Source organism: Hyperolius riggenbachi, chromosome 2, assembly GCF_040937935.1.
Source record: "Hyperolius riggenbachi isolate aHypRig1 chromosome 2, aHypRig1.pri, whole genome shotgun sequence".
NCBI classification, from domain to species: Eukaryota; Metazoa; Chordata; class Amphibia; order Anura; family Hyperoliidae; genus Hyperolius; species Hyperolius riggenbachi.
Window position 1 is genome coordinate 70,894,748 of NC_090647.1, and position 18,584 is coordinate 70,913,331.

Genomic DNA, 18,584 nt, shown 5'->3' on the forward strand with positions numbered 1-18,584 from the left:
CACACTCGGTACTGCCCTGTGGAAGATGTTGGCACTATACACACTGTACAGCGCTGCGGAAGATGTTGGCGCTATACACTCTGTACTGCTCTGTGGAAGATGTTGGCACTATACACTCTGTACTGCGCTGTGGAAGATGTTGGCGCTATACACTCTGTACTGCGCTGTGGAAGATGTTGGCGCTATACACTCTGTACTGCTCTGTGGAAGATGTTGGCACTATACACTCTGTACTGCGCTGTGGAAGATGTTGGCGCTATACACTCTGTACTGCTCTGTGGAAGATGTTGGCACTATACACTCTGTACTGCGCTGTGGAAGATGTTGGCGCTATACACTCTGTACTGCGCTGTGGAAGATGTTGGCGCTATACACTCTGTACTGCGCTGTGGAAGATGTTGGCGCTATACACTCTGTACTGCGCTGTGGAAGATGTTGGCGCTATACACTCTGTACTGCTCTGTGGAAGATGTTGGCACTATACACTCTGTACTGCGCTGTGGAAGATGTTGGCGCTATACACTCTGTACTGCGCTGTGGAAGATGTTGGCGCTATACACTCTGTACTGCGCTGTGGAAGATGTTGGCACTATACACTCTGTACTGCACTGTGGAAGATGTTGGCGCTATACACTCTGTACTGCTCTGTGGAAGATGTTGGCACTATACACTCTGTACTGCGCTGTGGAAGATGTTGGCGCTATACACTCTGTACTGCGCTGTGGAAGATGTTGGCACTATACACTCTGTACTGCGCTGTGGAAGATGTTGGCGCTATACACTCTGTACTGCCCTGTGGAAGATGTTGGCGCTATACACACTGTACTGCGCTGTGGAAGATGTTGGCGCTATACACTCTGTACTGCGCTGTGGAAGATGTTGGCGCTATACACTCTGTACTGCGCTGTGGAAGATGTTGGCACTATACACTCTGTACTGCACTGTGGAAGATGTTGGCGCTATACACTCTGTACTGCACTGTGGAAGATGTTGGCGCTATACACTCTGTACTGCGCTGTGGAAGTTGTCAGCACTATACACTCTGTACTGCACTGTGGAAGATGTTGGCGCTATACACTCTGTACTGCGCTGTGGAAGATGTCGGCGCTATACACTCTGTACTGCACTGTGGAAGATGTTGGCGCTATACACTCTGTACTGCGCTGCGGAAGATGTTGGCGCTATACACTCTGTACTGCGCTGTGGAAGATGTTGGCGCTATACACTCTATACTGCCCTGTGGAAGATGTTGGCACTATACACTCTGTACTGCGCTGCGGAAGATGTTGGCGCTATACACTCTGTACTGCACTGTGGAAGATGTTGGCGCTATACACTCTGTACTGCGCTGCGGAAGATGTTGGCGCTATACACTCTGTACTGCACTGTGGAAGATGTTGGCGCTATACACTCTGTACTGCGCTGTGGAAGATGTCGGCGCTATACACTCTGTACTGCCCTGTGGAAGATGTTGGCGCTATACACTCTGTACTGCGCTGTGGAAGATGTTGGCGCTATACACTCTGTACTGCGCTGTGGAAGATGTTGGCGCTATACACTCTGCACAGCTCTGTGGAAGATGTCGGCACTATACACTCTGTACTGCGCTGTGGAAGATGTTGGCGCTATACACTCTTTACTGCGCTGTGGAAGATGTTGCCGCTATACTGCGCTGTGGAAGATGTTGGCGCTATACACACTGTACTGCGCTGTGGAAGATGTTGGCGCTATACACTCTGTACTGCGCTGTGGAAGATGTTGGCGCTATACACTCTGTACTGCACTGTGGAAGATGTTGGCGCTATACACTCTGTACTGCACTGTGGAAGATGTTGGCACTATACACTCTGTACTGCGCTGCAGAAGTTGTTGGCGCTATACACTCTGTACTGCACTGTGGAAGATGTTGGCACTATACACTCTGTACTGCGCTGCAGAAGTTGTTGGCGCTATACACACTGTACTGCACTGTGGAAGATGTTGGCGCTATACACTCTGTACTGCGCTGTGGAAGATGTTGGCACTATACACTCTGTACTGCGCTGCAGAAGTTGTTGGCGCTATACACTCTGTACTGCACTGTGGAAGATGTCATTCGATTATCATCAATTTGGATGGTCTTTTGCCCGCCAACAGATGTACTGCTACCTTTACAGATTTCATCCAACTTTATTGACATAACCAGAATCACAGTGGTAAATATTTTTTCCCATTACATGAAGGGAGATGGGGATAGAACCTGTGATACCCAGAGTCACTTTACACATCACATTCACAGGGTAAGTAAAATGAAAGCACAATGATGCACTTACATCAAGCTGAACTCCTGGTTCACTGAGAATAGCGTGCCGTCTGTGAAATCTTTCGGAGAGTTTACTTGTGGTTCATAGGATAAAACTTGCCGCTTTAATTTTGGGAATGCTACAAGAGACTGAATAAAGACAGAAAGACTAAACATGTTTCTAAAGAAAAGAAATAAAGCAAATCACACAAGCTCTAGAAAGCTTTTCCCAGCATCCCACATCGTAAGCCAACATTACTGGGTCCTGGCCGGAATTGGGTTTGGGACGTACATAGCTCAAGCAGAAGAAATATATACCAAATATACAGTATACAGTACTGAATTAAAGAGAACCTGACATGGGACTCCAGGTTATATTTATACTTACCTTTGGCTTCCTCCAGGCCCATGAGGCTAGGGGGCAACCTGGCTACCGTCCTAGGAGGCTGGGTTCTCTTCTAATTCTCTCTGGTAACCCGGCCAACCGCTCTCTTTTGTGCGTGTGCAGCCCGGCACGCCCTGTCGCACTCCCTCAGCCCGGAGCATTCGGCGCCAACGCAGTAGTACAGCGCAGGCGCAGAACACTCTCAGGCACGGGCTGGGCTTGCACGGGAGTGAACGACTGGCCGCAACTAGCCAGATACTGGGGAGAAATAGAAGAGAGCTGAGCCACCTGGGAAGATGATGAGGGAACCCACAAGCCTCATGGGGCAGGAGGAAGCCTCAGGTAAGTATAAATATAGCATGGAGTCCCATTTCAGGTACCCTTGAAATAGGCATGTAAAGGATTAAAGAACCGATTTAACTAAAAGATTTAGTAACAGATTTAACTTTTTAACCATAGTCAAATATCCTTCACTGGCTGATGTAATCTGAATCACTTTTGAAGTATCTGATCAGACGGTTCTTTATCAGCCAATTCCTGCACCACGTTTACAGAGCTGCAAGGTTGTAATCTTCTAAAGCCCTGTGCACATGTATGCCACATGTCCCCTGGTGGGGATCGGAAGCTGTCATTGCAGGGCCGCAGCTGTAGGCCCCTAGTCTGTAGGCTAGCGATGCATTCTGTTGCCAAGTAGGGAGGGGTCGGAGGGCTAACGGAGCAGTGAGAGTGTGATGTGATATCATGCAGGAGCTGGGTGAGGGGAGAACGACGCTCTCAGCTAGAGCAATCCGGCAGTCTGATTGCCGGGCGTGCAATGAGTCAGGGGCTGCTATAAACATTCTAGATTCTCAGCAGAGACGATCATTATCAACCACTTCAGCTCAGTTTCATCCAGCGTGTGTACATAGCTTAACCTATCGGCAGCCAAACAAACTTTAATTGGCTGCAGGGCTGAATTTTTCCTGCCTCTGGGGAAGTGTGCCTCCCCCAGCCTGGCGGGCTCGGCAGGGTATGCAGAGTAGGCGGCAGGGAGCTTTTATAGTTACCTGTCCGGACAACTGGACAAACATTGGCTTCTTCATCCTCCACCGCGGTGGCAATGTAACCCCAATGTGATCGGGATTCAGGAGACAACGACAGTGTTACAGTGCCACCCGGTAGTGGAAGAAGGGGGATGGAAGTGTCTCTCCCTTCATCCCTCTTCTACCACCGGGTGGCGCTTTAAAGGAATACTATTGATCCCAGAGTGTTCTAAAATGACAATGTACAAATAATGTCTAAGTAGCTGTGTAAACATTTTCCTACTTTTCATGTTAAATATCAGAGGCAAAAGCTGTAATTTATTGAGGGTAGGATTTAGCTATATTGGGACAAATCAATTGCAGAAGGAGTGTCTGCTTCAATGCACAGCCAGAGTTGCATATCAGACTACAGAAAGCAAATATCAAACATATCAAACTCTGAAAGCAAAAACAATATGAAAAAGCTGTGACAATTAGTTACATTTCCTCTGCTTTCTTCAGACACTTCAGTCAGAAACAGAGCTCCCAACAGCTGCAGCTCCTGTGTCCCGTCTCTCTCTGTCACACACAGAGCTACACATTGGGGTAACTGATCAAGTGTGAGGGGAATTTCCCCTCTCCTCATGGCTCAGTCAGCCCTAGCGTCAGTAAACTTTGAATGCATTTTGCTAACAGTAAACAAAGAAGTTGCTACTAAAATGTATACACCAGTACTTAGCAGCACTTCCCAAACAATTCCTGTGTCAATTGGAACAACGTGAATCGATAGTATTCTTTTAACGCTGACATTTTCTCTTGGATCCCGATCATGTCTTAAGTTCAGAGCTGCCGGTGGAGGAAGAGAACAAGCCACATGGAACAGGTAAATATAACTGCTCCCTGCCATTGCTTGTTTGGCTGTACTATGCAGCCAAAGAGATTTGTCAGCAGAGGTTTAGACTGCAGAGCAGGTTCTATCTGTGACCGGCCCCTTTGCAGACTACAGGGCACGATGCTCAGCCAGGAAGATGGTCCCACCACAAAGCCTGCTGTTATTTCTTGCAGCAGAACAGCCTCAGGGCACTTGAGCATGTGTAGGACTCAAATAACACAAAAAGGTAACTTTCGAGGACTTTGCTTGCTAGGCAAACAGAAACCGGATCCACATCACAAGTTGGGCTTTAAGAAAATTGACACTTACCCACAGAGTCCTCCTCAGCTCTGCGTCTGGTAATTCTGTGGCTAATTTAAGATTTTCAAAACTAATCTTCTCTTTAGGCCTCTGGTTCCAGGCAAACAGAACCGCCAGCTGAAATGTAGTCACTTCAAGGTCATACTGACCTACTTCATTCTTAAATGTTATCTGAAATATGCAAGAACAGTGCTATGAGGCAATCAAAGAAATAGAAGAGAATACAGACAGTACTTGTTGATCAGACCTGCAGGTCTCCAGGCTGTATTGGCTGCATAATTGCCTCAGGTCAGTGACAGGCAACTTAATAAAATTACAAATGGTACAAAACGTGCCTCACGCGAGTACCATATGCCCAGCAGCGCACAAACAATGTCATTTTTGCGAGGACAGGAATGGACAATGCACAGAGGTATGTGGATCCAGCAAGTACATTCCTCTGTGCTCACCTTAGGTAGCACTGCCTCAGGTCAGGAGTGGTTTTAAGTAGACCTGAACTCTTGTACAGGACAGAAGGAAAACAGAGGTATGCACCCTGTATGTATTTAGAGCGTTTAGCATGTGTAATTCCCCCTCATTTGTGTCTAATCACTAATTGTAATTTGATCTCTCAGCTATATCAGCTGGCTGCCTCAGCAGAGCAGCTAATTCTTAAACACAGGATGTTAACGCTTTAGCTGCTTCCATGAACGCAGGAAGTAGACATCCTGCAGATGTATTGCAGGATTTGTATCGGCTGTAACAAAGAAATGTTTTTCTCGGATGCCTCCAGCCCTGTTGCTATCAGGTGGAGAGGTAGGTGATGTATAATAACTTTATGGATACATTATGGAATATGCCAATACCCAGGGGTTGTTACAGTTCTTTAGAGCAGTGCTTCCCAACCCTGTCCTCGAGTACCACCAACAGTGCATGATTAGCAGGAAATTACAAACATTCACAGGTGGGGTAACCAGTGTCTCAGTCATGCTGATAACTACCTCTGAGGATTTCCACAAAACATGCACTGTTAGTGGTACCTGAAGACAGGCTTGGGAAGCGATGCTGTAGAGTGCTTTCAAGTAACATGGCGTATGACACGACCCTGATGTTGGTACACTACTGAAAAGTCCCTGAAATCCGGCATAGGTGGAGAGTGCCTGATGCCGGATACGTGTTCTTACCAGTTACTTGAGCAACCGGCCAAAAATAGGCCAAACCTTCCCCCAACCCCTGTGCAGCAGAAACTACTTACCGATCCCCTGAGCACCATCTTCTACACCTCCTGTCCTCTGTGTACAGCTCCCAACATGTCACCTGACCCACTGCGGGTCAGGTGACATGCCAGGAGCAGTGCATGGATGCCAGGAAGCCGTTGGGAGCTGCAGGATGCGTAGAAGATGGCGCCCAGAGGATTGGTAAGTAGTTTGTGCCCTGCAAACCTCCAAAAGTTCTGTCCCCTTATCTCTCCTCAGGTATGCCGGTTAGTTGAAACTTCCGGTTGCCCGAGTTCTGGAAACCAGGGACTGTGCTGTGTATAGGTAAGCTTTTATGGTTGTCTGTGTCCTTGCTAGAGAGGTCCCGCCTTCACTTCCTGACACTTGGGACAAAATGTGCTATTTATGTCAAACTGTACAGTAGTAACCAGGAAAGGGCTCGGAGATAATTTGGAAAAACATTCTCAAAAGGCAAATGCTGCCAAAAATGCTACAGAATTACAGCTAGTGGAAGAGGGTCATTAAGGGAATAAGAGACAAGACAAACATTTATATTGCGCTTTTCTCCAGCCACTAGGGCGAGCTCAGTAGGCAGTAGCAGTGTCAGAGAGGCTAGCCCAAGGACTCCTCACTGAATAGGTAATGACTTATTGAACAGGAAGATCCAAGATTTGAATGCTGGTTTTCTGTGTCAGAGCTCTTAACCATGACACTATCCAGCCACCTCTAATGGCTCGTTTCCACTAGTGCAGCGTGCGACGCACGCCGGCACAGAGCGGGTGGGCGGGATCGCAGGCGAATCCCATTAGCCGTGCATGTGATTCGCAGCCTCCGCTGCGAATTCTGCGTGGGGTTCCGGCCGAATTGCTCCCGCAAGTGATTCCGCCGCGGCGCCGTCATCCCCTATGGCAGTTTCCTCGTGCGATTCATGTGCGGGGAAACTCTGAGGAATCGCGGCGGAAACTGCAATAGTGGAAACGGGCCCTAACACTTAAGAGGAGTCCATTAAAAAAATGGTGAATACCTTAAAAAGCCTTGCACTAGTTGGCAGTCTATTCTCTAGAGCTCCCACAAGGACAACGTGCAGCAGCTGGTACAACTCCCCACACCTCTAAAAATAACAATGTTGTTCTGTAGGATGGCGATGGGAGCGCGATGAAGGATGTGCATGGCCAGGGCCACGCAGAAACATAACTAGCTCGCTGCGGGGGACCGGAGGATCGGTTTGTCTCGCCGCAGGCACAAGACATCTGAAGGGGGCCGGTAGAAGCCACAGCCCAGGTAACAAACTTTTTTTTTAAATCAGTTAAGGTACCCTTTAAGCACAGCAGAAGTAAGGCCTGGCTTGGCACGCCTTCACATCTCACTAGAGCAAGCAAGCAGTACTTACAATGCCGTTAGACATTAAATGATGCCAGTGTAGTTTCCTTCCACTGTGATTCTTCTTATAGAACTCTTCTACTTCCGGGATGAGGTCTTCCAGTTCAGTGGGGAGAGATACAAAGACCTTCTCCGAGCTCCTCGACCACGCACCGGCATTCAGAATCTTAATATTCACAGAATCCGCTGTCATAAAAGGAGGAAATGTTGGGATAATAGACACAAAGGTTGGTACAAGGGCCCAGAACAAGCATGTGGCCAGTGTGGATTTGCACGATTGTTTTCTTGACAGGTTTATTCATTTTAATACATCACAGCTTAGTTAGAAAGCCCTCAGGATGAACATGGCAGGCAACAAACTGATTATAGAAACAGAGAACAACACTCCTCAATTGAAAACACAAACCATTAGACAAGGGAGCTAAGGACCACTAGATGGCGCACTGAACAATAAAATCCAATGCAGGGTCAGCACCTTTAGATCAAAGTGTCGGACTAAAGCTGGCCACTAACGGTCCAATTTCTAGCGAAAAATCGTTCGAGCGATCAGAAATTCTGATCGGACGAAAAATCGTTCACTACACCATCAACTAACCAATCATTGCTTCCTATCTATCACGACCACCAAGAAAATCCAAATTTTCGTTCGACGAAAATTCATTCGGGCGACATTTTTTTCACTCATTCATAATCGATTGTGTCCACCAATGGAGATTATTTACAACCAATCCGATCAGAATTTCTGTTTGCTCGAACGATTTTTCGCTAGAAATTGGACCGTTAGTGGCCAGCTTAAGTAAAACAATTTGATTGCCGCCAGCCATATCCTCTGCCGCTGCACCACATAATATAAATATCATGTAGGTACTGATCACTATCATGTTTGGGCTGATCACTAGGGGTGTCCTTGCTGTATCTAGGCCGGCACACAACACTTTGATCCTCTTCAGCACCCCACAGCACAACGTAATCATGAAATTATGCTGGAGTGCATGCAAAGGAGGAGGAGCTATAGCATGTGAGCTGGTGCTGGCCCTTCCACTGCCCCGTGCGAGCAGGCGCCCACGTCACTGGGAACATACTGCTTTACACTCCCAATGACGTGGTCAGCTCTTGGGCACTGACTCAGCGGGGGTCGCCGATCCTTACAGGCTGCCAAGCAGGACCACGGAGAGGACTGGTGTTGCGCTGAAGGGCCCAAATGACTTCTAGGGGCTGGAAGAAGCCCCAGTTAAGTAAAACTACATTTCTTTTTTGGCCTCAGGAGTCCTTTAAAAAGCACTGGTAGTGTGAACCAGCTCTTAAAGAGAGTCTGAAGCCTCCAAAAATACCTGTCTTTACTTTTCAGTTCTCTTCAGCATTAATGCTATAGCTGAAACGCCGCATCGCTGTGGCTGAACACTCAATACCCCCAAATACCCCGGGGCAATTTTTGGGGCTCCTTCCGGGTAGAGGCAGAGCTCTGTGCAGTAGCTCTGCCTCTACTCGCGTCAATCTCCACGTATCTCCGCCTCCTCCCGCCCCTCTCAGTCTTCATTCACGGAGATGGGCGGGGAGAAGCAGAGATCGGCGGAGATTGAGTGGACTGGAGGCAGAGCTACAGCACAAAGCCTCCCCCGGGCAGCAAAATCCACGACCTGGAAAGTCGTGGAAATTTGGCCTGGGATTTCGGGGTATTAATTGTGCGTTCAGCCGCGGGGATGCAGCGTTTTAGCTATGGCATTAATGCTGAAGAGAACTGACAAGTAAAAACAGGTATTTTTAGAGGCTTCAGGCAGGGAACACACTTGTCTTTCAGTTTTCTGCGCGCGTTTTTCTGCATACTTTTTCTGCACACCAAGTGTGTTTCTATGCAGGAAACCGCACACGTTTTTACACAGCAGCTGATGTAATTGATACAGAAAACTGACAAAATGTACAGAGTCATCATGCAGAATGTCAGTTTTTTTGTCTGCGTACGAAAAACGCATTAAGTGTGAGCTAGCCCATTGATTAACATGAATTCTGTGCACAAAATGAGTACGAAAACAGTCAAGTGTGTTCCCTGCCTCAGACTCTTTTTAAAGTGAACTTTAAAGGACTTACGAGGCCAACTGTGTAAAAAAAGTTAATTGCTTGCCTCTCCTTTTCAGGCACGGAGGACGCCGTCCGCGCCCTCCGTGCAGCTCCGCCGGGTCCCCCCGCTCATTATCCCACCGGGCCGGCTCCCGACCCCACGGCCCGGGTCGGGCTCTCCTTCCCCTCCAAAGATGGCCGCTTCCTCTGGCCGTGGCTGCGCATTCCGCCTGGCTGCGAATGCGCTACGTAGCGTGGATCGGAGGGGTTGGCCCTAGAGCTGCGCAGCCGCATTCGCGGCCAGGCGGACTAACTGTGCAGCCACGGCCAGAGGAAGCGGCCATCTTTGGAGGGGAAGGAGAGCCCGACCCGGGCCGTGGGGTCGGGAGCCGGCCCGGGGGGATAATGAGCGGGGGGACCCGGCGGAGCGGCACGGAGGGCGCGGACGGCGTCCTCTGTGCCTGAAACAGAGAGGCAAGTAATTAACTTTTTTTTTTACACAGTTGGCCTCTTAAGTCCTTTAAGCCAGAAAAAAAAAATGAGTTTTACTCACCTGGGGCTTCTACCAGCGCGCTGCAGCAGTCCTGTGCCCTCGCAGCTACTCACTAATCCTCTGGTCCCCCGCTGCCAGCTAGTTTTGTTTTTGCCAACAGGCCCGTCAGGAATGGCCACGCGTAGCTCTTTCCGCATTCCTATCTGCAATTAGCGCTATTGCGGGCCGCAACGCGTACAAAAATACGCACTGCAGCATTACGAACGCATAGATATGCGGCAATGCGTATTTTTGTACGCGCTGCGGCCCGCAATAGTGCTAATTGCAGTTGGGAATGCGGAAAAATCTACGCGTGGCCAGTCCTGACGGGCCTGTCGGCAAAAACGAAACTAGCTGGCAGCGGGGGACCAGAGGATTAGTGAGTGGCTGCGAGGGCACAGGACTGCTGCAGGGGGCTGGTAGAAGCCCCAGGTGAGTAAAACTCATTTTTTTCTGGCTTAAGGTTCACTTTAAGCAGTGAGCCTGGAACTCTAGCAGTGAGTTCCAAAGCTGTACAGAATACTAGAGGCTGCAAGCCAGACACACAGCTACTGTATATACCTTCTGCAGCACGTTTCAACACCACACCTGTGTGCCCCCTCACACGTCACCTGCGGTATATCATCCACGGATAGGCCAATCAACCCCCTCCCCTCATTTATACGCAAAATTTGGGTGTCAAAAAGTCGCCTATCCGTGGTGATGTACAGTACAGATCACCTATATAAATTTGCTTAGAAAGGGTTGTTACACATCACAAGGCCAATCATTTGGGGTAAAAGTATTTTGGCTTTATTAATGCTTTAAACATTTACTTCTACCAGGAAGGGGACAAATGTACCAAAAAATTGGAAGCTGTACATACACTTACGTTTGTGGCCACCAAAACATCACTTCAAAAGAAATCCATCTTACCTGGAAGTGCCAGCTTGTTGTTTTTATGCATTTCTTTGAACGCCTGATTTAAATCTTCAGACACTTTAATGTCCTGGAACATTCGAGCCAGTTTATTCACATAATCTGCAGGCATTCCCACTTCCTTTACAACACACAAGACAAGGATGTTAAAACAGCGCCACCCACAGGTAGGTGACAGACATCACAATAAATGCTAAGTGACTTAGGCCCGGTTCACATTTGTGTTATTTTGCGGACCGCAAAGTCCGCAAACAGAACGGACGATTAAGGGTCCATTGTAAATAAACGGACCCGTGCGCACTGGCCCGTTCCTCCGGATCCGGATGCGATCTGCGGTCTGGCCTGCGGTCCGGAATTTTCCAACATGCTCCAATTTTCCGGACCGGTCCTCCGTCCACCGCCGCCAGACCGGATCCGGACAATAAAATCCAGCACAACAGGAACTGATGGGAAACGGAAGTGCACAACACACTTCCGGATATAAGCCGGACGTCCTACCCCGCTTCCTGTGGGGTTCTCTAATGGTACAGGCGGCCATGTGGATGTACCCAGCGCCGGACAGCCCCCAGCCTCTCCACAGCCACCCCAGAACACAGCGGAGGATGGAAGGACCCGACCATCCAGACGCAGGGCCCCGCGGGACAAGGAGGATGATGTCCGCACAGCAGGCTCTCCCCAAGAAGGACGCCAGCGCTTTTCCAGACCTTCCAGGCCCCTCTTTGAAAACTGAAAAGGATCCAGGACGCATGAAGAACGGAAGACAATCCGGATGAAAACTGAACGTGACCTGACCTGACCGGATCCTGATGGCCTCCTGATGGCGAACGGATGTTCTCAGAACGGACTCGTGCCACCGGTAAGTATTTCATCAAAACGCAAGTGTGAACCGGGCCTTAGTAACAGTGTACTACACCTTAAGCCTCATACACACACTCAACAGCGGTCTTTTATGCAGCACAATTATCAAACGTTTGTTGTGACAGTCAGTCTTATCAGTTCTCTGAACAATAGCAAGCAAATTTTTTTGGGTTGTTCAACTTGTTTCACAACAAAAGTTGTTTGATAATTGTGCTGCATAAAAGACCGCTGTTGTGTGTGTGGCCTCGGATACACTGTAAAGCAAACCTGAGAGGGAATAAAGGAAAGAATCGATACTTCCCTTCCTCCAGCCCCATTAACTGTGGCTTCCCTCGTCATTCTCCCCATTGACATTGTTTCTCTTAAACAGCCACCAGTAATAGGGCTTCAGATGCCCCAGTTAGGCCGCTGCACATATGCCCCGTTGTTTGAGCAGCGCAACTGGCGCAACTGAAGCCCTATTACTGGGACCTGTTACAGAGGAACAAAGCCATTGAGGAGGATGACAAGGGAAGCAACAGTTCATGGGGCTGGAGGAAGTCACCGGCAAGTATCGATTCTTTACTCCATCTCAGGTTCACTTTAAAACTAAATATATAAAAGAAAATGAGGATAGAAGTTATTCCTACCCTGAGCCATTCCACCATGTTCTCTTCAATCTCACTGTCGGCAGAGATGTCCAGAATGAGGCGTCTGGTGAGGTGGGCTTTGTGATATCTCATGAAGACGTCTTTATTCTGAACGTATTTGAGGACCAGCAGCTGTGAACAACAGAACGATATTGATAGTTCCCATACTGGCCATTAGTGTGTAGTGATGCAGCAATGCTGGAAAATGGAGGTGTGACTTGAAAGAGGAAAGGTCAGACATATGATACACATGTATTGCCACCCTGAATGTTAATCCTGTCAGGTGATCCTTAAGGTTAAGTCAGAATGGTCATAATTTATAAGGGCAGAGAAAAAAGTTAAACTGGTTATTCTGGGTTGCCATATATGCACTGACTCCTAAACTCCAACACCACAGCTCTTGCAGGGTTATGGAGTGGGTACAAAACTCATCCTACTCAAACTCCTCAGTTTATCAAACCACAGACTCCAGGTACCCAAAATTGCTCCCAATCCACAGCCCTGGAGGTGAACAGGAGAAAATAGTTTTTACGTACCTGGAGCTACCTCCAGCACTCTGTAGTCCATAAGCTCCCTCAACATGCTTCTTGTCACATCTGCAGTGCTCCTGTAAAGTCCGCGATCCAGCTGGGTTGCGGGCCACATGCGTATTCCATTCCGTGCAGTTACAGGGGTGAGGGGAGTGTGCAAGTGACCGGAACCGTGCATGCGCACTAGTCCATGACTGACCTGAGTCGCAGACTTTGCGGGGCTGACACCAGCATAGTGGATGGGACCAGGAAACCCCTCAAGGAAGCTTACAGACTACAAGGGGCTGAAAGAAACCCCAGGTAAAGAAAAAATCCTTTCATCCCATTCATCTTTAAATAAGTGAGCAACCAGGATAACATGACAGGAACAGGAAATTAATCAGAAACTCATGGTGGGTCTAAGTAACCATTGTACACATCTATTTTTTGATTTGGCATTCCTGTCCAATCAATTACTGAATAGGACAAACTACTCCTTACCCGAGATGCTCACAAGACTAGCTATAGATCAACTAGTTCTAAATCCTCGTATACACTTGAAATTACTGTCACCCGGGAGGGACCAGCACCTGATCCATCGGGTGAAGGTTTGGGACCAAGGCTGTACAAACTATGCAGGGAGAAAATGGAAGATGGAGCAACACATGATGGAGTGGGTGAGATGAGGTGAGCAGGGAAAGGCGTAACCAAGCAGCAATATTACGGAGTGGGCGGGCTGAGTAGGAAAACAACACCCTTGGCCAAGTTCTGCCAGGCAGATAGACTTCAACACATAGAAGATACTTCCTGAGGTTGAGGAAAGCTTCTGGATCCGTGACCTCCTTGCCCCTACTACCGCTGCCTGGTACCCTCTTAAGACCGTGCTCCACTTCATGGACTGGAGCACTATCACTTCTTTGGTTCTCCTCAGGTACACTTTAACCTCCCTAGCGGTATGATTACTGCCGGATTTTAGGGTCTAAAATTGGTGCAATTTTTTCACAAGTTTTTAGATCCTAAAAGTAGGAAAAAAATCATACCACAGAGAGACCTGTAGCAGCCCAGAACATTTCTCACCTCTCCTGGATCCAGAGCTCTGTCCACCAGGTGGGCATTCTACCCCTATAGTGAGATCGACCCCGAGGACTGGAAGAAGAATGGTTGCTAGCATCTGGATCCAGGGTGAGGTGAGTTACAAACCCCCGCTGCATGCAGGCTCTGCATATACCTTGCAGCGGCTACCCTGAGTCAGGCTCAGAGTTACCGCTCTCTGCTGCAGATCTCCACCCAAGCCTAACTTGAATCCTGGCTTCATTCATTAATCCCTGACTCTGCAATTCAGCTGACAGGCTATACTGCACAGCGTTATGACAGGACCAGAGACTCCGGTAAGAGCAGAGGAGGGGGGCTGTGTGTGTACATAAATAACAGCTGGTGTACAAACATTGTGACTGTGGACAGCCACTGCTCCCCGGACTTGGAGTATTTGACTGTCAGGTGCAGACCTATATATCTCCCTAGAGAGTTTACTGTGGTCCTGTTTACTGCTGTTTACATAGCACCAGATGCAAATGCAAACACAGCTACTGAACTTTTACATCGCAGTATTAGCAGTCAGCTGGCCAAGCATCCTGATGCTGTGTGTATTGTCACTGGGGATTTTAATCATGCAGATTTGAAATCAGTGCTTCCTAAATTTTATCAACACGTTAAGTGTGCTACCAGAGGAGATAAGACACTGGATAAAGTCTATACGAATATCAGACAAGGCTACAGGGCTATACCGCTGCCTCACTTGGGCCGCTCTGATCACATGTCGTTGTTTTTAATTCCGGCATATATCCCACTTAGGAAAACTGCTCCAAATAGTACAAAAGTAATTAAAACCTGGCCAGAGGGAGCTGTTGAGCAGCTACAGGACTGTCTTAGTAGCACTAACTGGGACATTTTTGAACATTCGGACCTTGAAATGTTCAGTGATAGTGTGCTGTGCTACATTAAATATTGCATGGACATTGTCACAGTGGATAAATGTATTCGGGTTTACCCCAATCAGAAGCCATGGATGACCAGGGAAGTACGGAGGCTGCTGAGAGAGAGGAACACTGCCTTCAGGTCTGGGGATAAGGCCCTCTATGGCTTGGCTCGTGCTAACTTAAAGAGGGGCATAAGAGAGGCCAAGCTAGATTATAAAAAAAAGATTGAGGAACATTTGGACAGTAACAATGGCAGGCAAGTGTGGATGGGTATCCAGCATATGACCAATTATCGAAATAATTCTGGAGATGTGGGCGGTGATTCATCGTTAGCTGAGGAACTGAATTATTACTTTGCACGGTTTGAAGTGGATTCATATGAGACAGCTTTACCCCATTCAGATATCAATAACAGTGCCCCTTATGTATTGGGGGAGCATGATGTGAGACGTACGTTGCGAGCCATCAACCCACGAAAGGCAGTCGGACCAGATGGTGTCTCAGGACGTGTTTTAAAAGAATGTGCAGACCAACTAGCTGGGGTCTTCACTAGGATTTTTAATCAGTCCCTGTCTCAATCAATTGTACCAACTTGTTTAAAATCCTCTCTTATAGTTCCTCTGGCCAAAAAACAGACCATCACTAGCCTTAATGATTACAGGCCAGTCGCATTGACACCTGTGATTATGAAGTGTTTTGAGAAGCTCATCAGGAACTATATATTGTCTTTTATTCCTCCCATGTTTGATCAACATCAGTTTGCCTATAGATCAAATAGGTCTACAGAGGATGCGGTGGCTACTGTCCTCCATGTTGTACTGTCCCATCTAGAGCAGCGAAGGAGTTATGCACGATTGCTTTTTATTGATTTTAGTTCTGCTTTTAATACTATTATACCCCATAGACTGGTGACCAAATTGTCAGACATAGGGCTTCCATATTCAACTTGCCTCTGGATTAAGAACTTTTTGAGCGATCGTCCTCAGAGGGTTAGAGTGGGTACAAATTTTTCCTCATCTATCAGTCTCAGCACTGGCTCTCCTCAGGGCTGTGTGCTGAGCCCCCTGCTCTATACCCTCTACACTCATGATTGTGTTCCTGCCCACCATAGTAACACCATCGTTAAGTTTGCTGATGACACTACAGTGGTGGGGCTCATATCAGGGGGGGATGAGTCTGCCTATAGGGATGAGGTAGAAAGGCTGGAAATGTGGTGTAGAGACAATAATCTGCTCCTAAATGTAGCTAAAACCAAGGAGCTTATAGTGGATTTTAGGAAGAAGGCAGATGACATTCAGCCACTTATTATAAATGGAAATATTGTAGAAAGGGTCACAGACTTTCGGTTTTTAGGAGTTACTATTAAAGAGGACCTGACTTGGGGGTCACATATTGCTGAAGTAGTGAAAAAGGCGCAGAAGAGGCTATATTTTTTAAGGGTGCTTAGGAAGAATAATATTCCTGAGAAATTGTTGGTGTCTTTTTACCGCAGTACAGTGGAGAGTGTCCTAGTCTACTGTCTCTGTGCGCTGTGTTACCGCAGTACAGTGGAGAGTGTGCTAGTCTACTGTCTCTGTGCGTGGTTTTCAAGCTGCACAGTAGCACAGAAAAAGCAGCTTCATAGGGTAATTAAGGTTGCCCAGAGGATAGTTGGCTGTCCTCTCCTTCCATTAGAAGAATTATATACGTCTTTTTGTTTCAGGAATACTAAGAAAATTTTAAGCGATGCCTCACATCCAGGACATGTGTTATTTGAACATCTGCCTTCTGGAAAACGTTTTAGACTTATAAAAACTAAGACAAACAGACTAAAGAACAGTTTTTATCCTTCAGCCATTTCTATGTTAAATGCTGCTAAGTGGCCATGTTGATAAGGGGTGTGTGCAATGCAATGTATGTAAGAATGGAATGTTATGCTGTATTTGCTTTTGCTGGAAAATTGCACTTAAGAATTTCGTTGTACAATTTCGGTTGTTACAATGACAAAGATTTTCTATTCTATTCTATTCTAAAGATTTTCTATTCTATTCTATTCTATTCTATAACTCGGGGTTACCGCTAAGGCAGTTAAGTGCTATGTCTCCAAAACTCGTATCTGTAGGATGTCCCACATCCATTGCAACAAAGCAGCAGACTTCAGCAGCTACAAGTCTTAGAGGCTAAACTGCTTCTGTCAGTAGGACAAGATTAATAGACAATACTACAAGCAACTGTGCTAGCGACTTGCTAGAGGCAGTGAATAAAGAAGATCTGAATTCAAAGGAAGTGGAGAAATAAAACCTATTTATTCAGAAGACAAAACATACCACTTCCTTCAGCTTTGCTTCAATTTCTTCGGAGGTCAGTTTTTTGCTGAGAGGGGTTTTTCTTAGCAGCATGTCACAGTAATTAGCCAGTAACTCGGGACACTTTGACTCTGGCTGTGTTTTCAGTCCCACCCTAAAATGAGATGCGACGTGTGATTGAGGACAGGCAATAATGTAACAGAATATTATAACTGTAATCCACATATTTAAACAGTATAACCTTAAAGATAAACCGTAAGCAAGAATTGAACTTCATCCCAATCAGTAGCTGATACCCCCTTTCCCATGAGAAATCTTTTCCTTTTCACAAACAGACCATCAGGGGGCGCTGTATGGCTGATTTTGTGGTGAAACCCCTCCCACAGTGTGATGTCAGGACCATGGTGCTGGCAGTTTCCTGTCTGTGACCCTCATTGCATTGTGGGAAATAGCTGTTTACAGCAGTTCCCAACTGCCAAAAAGCAAGCAGCATCTCCTTCCAGTGACATCACCTGCCAGCAGTAAAAATGTCAGCATGTGATAAATGTCAGAATGTAAATCAGGCAGAGGAAAGATTTTACAATGGGCAAGCACTGGCTAAATCATTTATACATAATTATTGTAAAAATGAGGCACTTTATTACATTGTTTGCAATGGAGTTCTATATATATATATATATATATATATATATATATATATATATATATATATATATATATATAGTGAATGTTGCATAATTGTATCATTCACATACATGAGCAACATGGTGGTGTAGTGCTTAGCACTGTCGCCTTGCAGTGAACCCATTAAATCCCAGCCAGGGCACTATCTGCACAGAGTTTGTATGTTCTCCTTGTGTCTGTGTGGGTTTCCTCCAGACACCCCGGTTTCCTCCCACATCTCTAAAACATACATATAAGTTAATTGGCTTCCCCCTAACATTGGCCCTAGACTATGATACATACACTACACAATACACTATTGTAGGGGGATTAGATTGTGGGCTCCTATGAGGGACACTTATGTCACAAAACAATGTATATACTCTGTACAGTGCTGCGGAAGATGTCAGTGCTATATAAATACTACAAGTAAACAAATATATGTACATTCATTGATTTGTAAAGTAGATTTTAAAGGATACCTGTAGTGAGAGGGATTTGGAGACTGCCATATTCACTTCCTTTTAAACAATGCAGATTGCCTGGCTGTCCCGATCCTCTGTAAAACTTATGCTGCATACACACTTGTGATAAAAGTCTTTGGAAAAGGCAAGATCACAGATCAATTTTACCCCCTTCCATGTAGTATGAGAGCCATACTCTACACAGTCTATTCTATGGAGCTGCACTCCCCATCAGATAAAATCTTTGCAAGATGCTGCAC

General features: G+C 46.8%; 1 protein-coding gene across 1 annotated transcript in view; it reads right to left on the bottom strand.

The window, feature by feature from the left end:
- Positions 1–18,584, bottom strand: part of CUL5 (cullin 5) — an 84,694-nt gene that overhangs the window by 9,938 nt on the left and 56,172 nt on the right. The window contains exons 12-17 of the mRNA XM_068266893.1: positions 17,219–17,351; positions 12,428–12,559; positions 10,938–11,061; positions 7,446–7,621; positions 4,869–5,030; positions 2,313–2,431 (exon numbers count right to left, since the gene is read on the bottom strand). Coding sequence (XP_068122994.1) covers positions 2,313–2,431; positions 4,869–5,030; positions 7,446–7,621; positions 10,938–11,061; positions 12,428–12,559; positions 17,219–17,351 — 846 coding nt within the window. The remainder of the gene's footprint in view (positions 1–2,312; positions 2,432–4,868; positions 5,031–7,445; positions 7,622–10,937; positions 11,062–12,427; positions 12,560–17,218; positions 17,352–18,584) is intronic.